Genomic DNA, 9,122 nt, shown 5'->3' with positions numbered 1-9,122 from the left:
TCTTCATATTCTACACTATACTTTTATCGTTGAACTAGGAAAAATATATTTGACAATTAAGATGATAGTCATAATATGGTTACTCCTAACTATCAACAGAAAATCAAAATCAATCCTTCAATAATAGTTCGAATATGTTAGAAATATAGTTTTATAAACTAATTATTGGATAGAAATATTCAAAATTTCGGTTAAAAAATCTCACTGCGTCTAGTATCTATTCGATGTAAGTTCATACATCTTCGTTGGCATTACAATGGGCCCACATGATGACGTTAATTAAACTTCAAATTTTTGGACTATAAAAATTTCAGCGACGTGTTCCAAGATCAACCAGAGAGCAAAACAAAATCAACCTACTCGTCGGGAATCGGAGCTCCGACGGAAGTTTTGAAATGTCCGACATATCAGCCAGCTTCATCGACATATTCCCAGAAGAATCCGATCATCCAACGGAAAGTTCATATGATTCTAGCGAAGAAGGAGATCAGAACGGAGGAACTTCTTCAATCGGTAAAGAAAACAGAGCCTTCTGGAAATCGCAAAAAGAAGTTCTTCAGGTAGCGAAACGAAGGTTGAAATCTCGAATTCCAGATTACATTTGTGTGAAATTTTGTTCTGATTCTTTCGTTTTTTTAACAGGCGACTTTGAAACGAACGAATTCGATTGAGTTGAAAATCCGGCATGCAACGAAGGATGTCCTAAGAGAACTGGATTTCAAGTCCATTCATTGCGGTTGCCGGAGACCGGCGGAGTTTGCGGTGTGTCGAGAGTGCGTACAGAGAGAAGTATGCAATCATTTGAGAAACGCCGGTTATAATTGCGCCGTTTGTAAATCTAAATGGAAAAGCTCACTGGAAATTCCATCTGGTAAATAGAATGCCCTAACCCTGACATTAATTCTCATCGTCTTGAACTTGAGGGTTTTTGATAATTGGGGATTTTGTAAACGCAGGAGAACACAGTTATTTGGAAGTGGTGGACGATTGTAATCCGAATGATAGAGTTATAATCGAGCTGAATTTCAGAGCGGAATTCGAAATAGCTAGAGCGAGTGAAGAGTATAAGCGATTGGTGAGACGGTTGCCGGAAGTATTCATCGGAAAAGACGATAAGCTTCGAGAACTGATAAGAATTTTGTGTAATGCGGCGGAGAAGTGTATGAAGGAGAAGAAAATGCACTTGGGGCCATGGAGGAAGTGCAGATACATGCAGGCCAAGTGGTTGGGGAAGTGCGAGAGGACGACGCTGGCGCCGGTGCCGCTGCCGGTGGGATTATCCGGGCGGCCGACGAAGGCGAGGGCTTCAATGCTTACTTATGATCTGCTGCAGAGCTTGCCGGCGGCCATGGTTTGCTCTGCTTCTGCGGTTGAAGTGGTTTGAGTGTGAGAGATGAGAGTGAAAGGAATTGCAATTTTGATCATTGCTTTTGTGTTTTTGCTCTTTTGTCTATTCCGTTTCGTTGCCATTGTGCAATAAGGCCATTAGTAATTGTATAATTAAAATCTTAAATTTTCAAGAGACTTTTCTTTTTAAAACAATTATAAAAAATATTCCCTTCACTTTGAAGTTTGTGTAAAAAATATTCCATAACTTTTGAAGGTTTTAAAAATATTTAAACTTCCAAAAAGATTTAAAAAATATTTAAATAAAAATAGTTAATGTGTTGTTTTAAAAATATCATAAGTTAATTTTTTTTTTAAAAAATACCTTTAAACTTTTTTTTTTTTTTAAAAAAAACTAACTATAAAATTTCAAACAAGAAATTTAAAAATATTAGTATAACAAGTCGTTGAAGTTTCTTCAAGTTCAATGAGAACCAATTTTAAAATAAATTATATAGATATGTTCATTTGTTTTTTAATCTAGATATTCTCTCTAATTTTTTCTATTCCTTTACCAATTTTTTCAGCAATCAAAATAAAAACTAAAACTCTAAGGTTCTATATGGTAATTATGTTTTTTGTTTTTGTTTTTGAAAATTAAGCTTATGAACACTATCCTCATCTCCAAATTTTTTTTTTATAATCTATTTTTCACCAATGGTTTAAAAAATCAAACTAAAATTTGAGAACTGAAAAAAATGGCTTTCAAATGGATATCAAACAGGGTCTAAGTTAATACATTAAACTTTACAAAATATCACAAAATCCTAAAATCAAAATCTCCCCTTAAAACATACCAAAATGTCAAATAAAAAAAAAAATTGGATATTAATACACACTCAACTACTAAGGTATGACGTTGTTAAAATATTTTAGTCCTAAAATACATTGGTGCTTCTATTATTCTCCTTTCTTCTTGTTTAGTCCACATATCTTAACTGAAATGGACATTTATTTATTTATTATTTTTTAAATAAACAAATGTCAAACAATTAACAAAAAGAGGAGTAAGAGGTTATTGAAGAAGAGAAGCAAGAAAAACTGAAAAATAAAGAAGTATGACGATATTAATGATTTTTGTTCATATACTAATACTAAGGGTATTTTTTTATTTTATTTTTTAAGTTTAAGAGTATTTTTGAAACTTTTGAAAGTTTAGGATAATTTTGACACAAAAAAAAAAAAAAAACGGTTTCCATCCAAAACTGATGGTATGAATATTTTTTTAATTCATTTTGGAAGTTTAAGGAAAATTTTGAAACTTTTAAAAGTTTAAGGGCATTTTTGACAGAAACTACAAAGTTTAGGGGTATTTTATATAATTTAGCCTCTTTATGACAATAGTTGCAATTATACTCTTAGTTGTTTTAGAATAAATATTAAGTCCTCAAATTTATATAAATTTTAAAATTGGACACTAAAATTTATATAATTGTAAAAATTGTAATAATTGTATAAGTCCGATGTTCAATTTTTACGATTTAGGGTCTAATTTTTACCATTGTTGTAAGTTTGAAATTCCAACTTTGATACTTGTAGAAATTTGAAGGCCAAATTTTTACCATCAAAAGTTTGAAGATGTAATTATAACTTTCAATATATTTTAGGAGTGACTTTTACAATTTGTTTTTTTTTAAAAATATAAAAATCATTAATACATCATTTTAACAAGTATAGATTTCTTTTAAAACATGGATTAACATAAAAGTGATAAATAGTGATATTTCATCAATATGAACAATCCTTTTCTCATCTTCTACTTATCTCTATTTGTGTCTCACCTCCCATTCCTCTCCTATTTATAAAAGTTTCATTTTTATATTCAATAAAAGTCTAATATATAAAAAAAAATGTTAAACAGTTAAATATTAATTCTGTTTTTTTTAAAGGTATTGTAATTAAAGTGTGGGTAGAGGAATCAAACCTCAAACCACGAGGTTGAATACTATGTCAGTTGCGCTACACTATTGTTGGCTTAAATATTAATTCTTCTTTGAGAAAAAAGTCAAATATTAATTTAACTTTGCGCTTAACGGTACAATTCGACATCTTGTTAAAATTAATATCTTTATTAACTACAACTGAAAATTTAAGGTTAACGAGATAATTATTTTTTTTCCAATAAAAAAACTATATATATTTTTCTAAAATTAGAATACCTATGTGATCTATTGCATATAAAATTGAAAATTTATAGATCTATTGAATGATTTTTAAGGACTTATTAAATGTAAAATTGAAAATCTAGGAGTCAAAATTTTAAAATTTTAAGGAATAAACTTGTAATATAACCTTTGTACAAATTTCACTTTGAATGCTTGATAAATAATATCTATATTAAGGGATATTAGCTCTAAAATTATATAAACTTTTATATAATTATCCACTAAATGTGAAATGCTTGATAAATAATATCTATATTAAGGGATATTAGCTCTAAAATTATATAAACTTTTATATAATTATCCACTAAATATGAAAAAATAAAGTGAATTTAACACATAATACAAATTTCACACACGATATCGTAACACGATTAGTGACAGACAGAATAACTTAACATCAAACAATAACGAGCAGGGATAGTGAGAAATAAAGATTGATAACCCAGTTCGGTGCTACTCATCTTAAACCTGAGTGAGTTATGAACTCCTGCCCTAGGGCTCGCCCTTTGATTTGCTTAGTGAGAATGATCTAAGTAGTCGATTCAATAAGCCTACAATTTTGGAGACTTGATTAAATAGGGAGCTAGGAATGTAATTTCATAAGATAGAATTCACTCATTCCATGTAGGGTAAGTAGATGGGTGGTTCTAACTTCTAATTTGGGACTTGAAAAAAGGGACCCTTGCTTTGTAAATGATGATTGATTAACTCTGATTGTTTTCATTGTTTTCTCAGGTTGTTCTCTCTGATTGTTTTCATTGTTTGCTCAGGTTGTTCTTTAATTTAAACACAAGTATTCTCTAACCAAGCGGAGTATACATCAGATTAAAGTGTCCTGATGAGTAGCATAGACGAACTCAGGGACTTTTATGTCAATTGATTAATGTAAAAAGTAATCAACATGAGCGATGAATGTTTGAACAAATAAAAAGAAAGACTATTTTAAAAACAAATAAAAGGAAGGACGAAGTTGAGTGGAGAAAGTGATAATGAGAGTGCAAGTGTTGAGGTGTAGGTGAATATATGTCGAATGTGGAAATGAGATGCTTGATGGTGAGAATGCAACACAAATATGGCTAGCTAAATTTAAATAACTAACAATCAGTAGATAAAGCAAGGTTTGGAAGATTCATCAACATTCACTTGACATACATGAGGATCTATTCATGCTTTTAACTTATCAAAGTAATGTAATCAATTCTCAATGTTTTAGCAACATTAATCATATCCGAAAGACACATGCTTAAGTTAAGTAAACAAAAGGTTGTTTTTATTCTAAAGCCACTACTTTCCTTGTTTAATGAGTTCTGCAATCACTTGTTCTCTCAAATAATTAGCTATTTCTATTTAAATCGATGGATCAGATGGATTCAAGCAACAAAAATTATGCACACACATTAAACAAGATCAACTTCTACTTATGCAAAACTCGTTAGAATGTTGATTTACCCTTCCCAACCCATTAAGGTTTTAGCTAATCATTGTGGAGAAAAACAAACATATGAATGGATAAGAGATGATGAAAGTCATGATTTATAGTAAGAATAAAGTATAATCACAATATCAATGTTTTAATACAAATTCAATCAAATAACACAAAAATGGATGAGAGAAGTTTGATTAGAGAAGTGAAAGTGTCAAGCCCCCAACCTCCTACTTCTCTTGGCTCTCGGCGTTGACTGCTACACTTGTGCTGGAACTCTCCCTTGAATGAAGAAGAAGATTGAACTCTCGCCCAAAAATCTCCAAGAACTTGACGAAGCTGGGGAGGTTGAACAAGATACAAGATGGTGTGAATTTAGAGATCGTGAGAGTTTTTTAAGTGTATGAGACTTGAGCTATTTATAGGCTTCATTTGGTCATTCTTTAATGCTCTCTCTAATGATTGTTTCTTGGGTCTTAAAACTTGTGGTTTATAAACAATAAACTCATTTTGTAAATCGATAAAATTGTTATTGAATATATGAATTACTTGTTTCGTTTTAGAAAAAAATCCAATAAACTAAAAGATCCATGACTATTACATGAATATTTGAACTTTCTATGGAGATATAAGAGTGGATCAGGTTCGAGTAAATAGTCAAAATGATTTACAGTATACGAATAAGGTTGGGTGCTTTATTCTGGTAACACTATCGGATGCGGCTCACTCTGTAGTTCTTACAAGGAGTTGTAAAGAACTACAAACGAAGTGATCCTAATTCGTTCATGTGGTGACATTAGGAGTGGGGGCATGCTATGCAATGAGTTGGCATAAGATCGGACCAAAAAATAAGACACTCTTACTTTATAACATTGTTTACTATTTAAGCCTAACTATTTTCAAATGATGACTTTGGTAACTTGACCTTAATTATGAGCTAACTATGAACTCCTGTTTATTCGGAATTATATCCTTAGATTTGCTAGGTGAGAGTCGGCTCAACAGCGCTGACTCAATACACCTCCCATTTTAGGTATAAAACTGGGTAGATAATTGGAGACATAGGGTGCAAGATGAAATTCGCTCCTACCTACTTTCAAAGATAGTAGAGAGGTTGTTCCCTTAAGTGCTGATTCCGGGTCTTGAACAAGGGGCCCACCTTCTCATTACCCTAAGAGGGATTCTGTTTGTTGATTGAATCACAAACAAATTGTTCATTACAGGATCAGTGGAACTTAAGGAACAAGAGGTAATCTTGGGGGTAAAACAGTCTTTTGACCCAGCTATTATTACGAACAACCTGTGAAGGATTAACTTACTAATTATGATTATATCGAGTGGACATAATATATCTACAATGAGGGGAGTGCAACTACTGGGCTTTAGTGGAGTGATTCGATAGTTAACGAATGTGGGTTAATTTGGTGTAAAGAGTTTAGCCAATTAATCTTGGATCATTGAAGTCCATGATCTATAGGTCTATTAGGTCCCCTTACTAGCTCACAAACGGATTAGCCTTAGAATAGCGTGATAAGTTGATTTGAAACGTTCAAATCCGAATTAAGGGAATTAGTAATTATATGTGATATAATTACACGTTTAATTTTGGAATTAAATGTAATTGGAGAATCGATTAATATATAAATATGATTTAAATATTAATTTTATGAATAAGGATTCATGGTAATGGAATTGGTGACAAATTAATTTAATATTTGATATTAAATTAATAGAATTAATTAAATTATTTAATTAATTATTAATTATTAATTTTATTAGAAAAATTGATTATTGAATTAATTTTTGTAAAATTAATAAATTTCAATTTTAATTAAAGAAAATTGAAAAAAGTTTTGATTTTGAAAGTCAATTTAAAAAAAAAAGGAAATTGAAAATGGAGAAAAATCCCAATGTGAGATTTTCCCACTTTCAAGCAAGAAGGTTAGTCACCTTTTAACACATAATTCCGCCATCAAATTCATGGAGTAGCTGGAATCACTTCAAGTAATCAGTTTGCATGAGAGTCATGTAATAAAGCCACTCTTGATTGAGTGGAAAAGCTGATGCAATTGTTGAATTGCTGGGTTTTTTTGAAGGTTGAAGAAGTTGTTCTTCAACAAGCTGAAAAACCAGAAAAGCTCCCCTCCAATTCCCTAAATTCAAGTTTGTTTTGAGTCCCACAACTCAATCTAAGGCTCCTAGTGAATAGTAGAGAAGCTCTAGTGTTGGTCCATAACAAGAATTGGAGAAGATTGTAGTTGAATTTTGAGTTTGAAGAGGATCTTCAAAGGTATGTAATGAAACCCTCTTAATATCCTATGAACATGCTTTAATTGATGTCAAAATTGAGGAATTAGAATGCTTAAAGATCCTATTTTCTTCCATTGCATGTTTCTGTATTTCAACAATTGGTATCAGAGCATCATTTAAGCATTCAATTCGAGCTAATTTTGACTTGGTGGGTGTTTTTCATAAGTTGTATGAAAATGGTGAACTGATATGGTTTTTCTGAGTTTTGGCATTGAATTCTCTTCAATTATGTTGTAATTCTTGTAATTGGCTCTTGATTGATGGGCCTTAATGTGAGATTAAGTATCTGTAATTCGATTGTAGTCTTGTAGTCATTAGAATTGCAATTAGGTTGTAATTGAAGAAAGAAGTGAAGAAGGTCGAGCAGTAGAAACTATTTTTCAGCCATTGTCCATACTCGATGCACGATGCCATACTCGATGGTACTCGATGACATTTACAAAAATGGTATTTTAGTAAATACTCGATGCATGTGATGTATGTTATAATTAAATAAATCTTGTATATGCATATAGTATGCCATGTAGATTTAAAATTCCACCATAGAAAGCATGTTACATACATGAAAGTATGTTATAAGGTGTTATAATATATAGTATGCATGTTTAGGGTTTCAGATGTTTTAATATAAGTATTATATTAAATCATGAGGTATCTGATATATGTTATGGATGTATACCATGTCTAAAGTTTTATAAGTTGTTATAAAATTGGGTTAGACATTTAAAATCCATAACAAAGATAAGTTGCATACTCACGTAGGTTAACCACTTGTTTTAATAGTTAAAATAGGTCGTTATCTTATGAAACTTGAGTTACAAACTCTGCCGGTATATAATCCTGTCTAAGGCTGGAGGTATTTAAGTTGAAAGTTTATGGAACATCTCCTACCTGGGAATTATGACCGAATAATTGAGTGTTGTTAACCAGTTTTATGAGCACTACATGAGCGTTGTGAGGTTTTAAAACTTGTTTACCACCTAGACATCGTAGGTTAAATCTAAATATAAATTTTATACTTGGATAAACACCTAGGTTAGGTTGTTTAATTAGTTGGAACAAACCTGAGTAAAGATATACCCGAACAAATGTTAAGACACTTCAGTGGGAATTTAATAGAATATATGATATGTTATTAGGAATTTATTAGAATGCTTCAGTGAGAGATTAGTAACAAATACAATATATTGTTTTTAACTCTCGTGTCCACCCTAAGAGTTCCTAATCTCAATTCATGTTTTGCTTCCTGTCACCCTGGGAGTGACCTCCATTCGGAAAGTGTTTGTATGGGTCAAGATCAAGGTGAATGGGGGAAGTGGTTTATAGTAAGTGGGTGAAGGATATGTGTCAATATATCCTGCGGTCTCTTCCATTTGTTTAGACTATGAGTTTCCTATGTTGCATCTGCTGGTTAGCTTTAGGCGGCCCTTGTTAGTCGTTTAATGACAACTATCCCCTCGGAGGGTTGTAACATAAGATTCGAAACAACTCAAACTCCAGAAATGGATAGGATTTCTTAAGTTATTTTCCAACCTTGACTTTCCAATTCGATATCATTGTTGAGGCCGACCTCTGAGGTCTAAAAATGGAGGGTTACACTTACAAAATTACTAAGTGTTAGTAAGTTGACCGAAAACGGTAGCTAAATGACTATCAGAATATAAGTTATTTTGAAGATAGTATTTAGTCAAGAATGTATTGCTTTAGTAAATGAGTATTTGACTGCCCCTCGGTAGTGAAGGAAATCAGATTCGAGATTTCCATGAGCAGCGGAAGTAAGATAATTCCAAATCACATTCATGAATGAACATCACATATTACAGTCGTCTACAAAAATA

General features: G+C 31.7%; 1 protein-coding gene across 1 annotated transcript; it reads left to right on the top strand.

Annotated features, from left to right (window-relative positions):
- The first annotated feature begins 214 nt into the window (after positions 1-214).
- On the top strand, positions 215-1,570 carry LOC120088771. The gene is made up of 3 exons (XM_039046206.1): positions 215-560; positions 643-871; positions 957-1,570. Exons 1-3 carry the CDS (start codon positions 396-398, stop codon positions 1,382-1,384), a joined length of 822 nt encoding a protein of 273 aa, XP_038902134.1. The 5' UTR covers positions 215-395; the 3' UTR covers positions 1,385-1,570.
- Positions 1,571-9,122: the final 7,552 nt, after the last annotated feature.

Source organism: Benincasa hispida, chromosome 10, assembly GCF_009727055.1.
Source record: "Benincasa hispida cultivar B227 chromosome 10, ASM972705v1, whole genome shotgun sequence".
NCBI classification, from domain to species: domain Eukaryota; kingdom Viridiplantae; phylum Streptophyta; class Magnoliopsida; order Cucurbitales; family Cucurbitaceae; genus Benincasa; species Benincasa hispida.
This window is presented reverse-complemented; position numbering and strand designations above follow the sequence as displayed.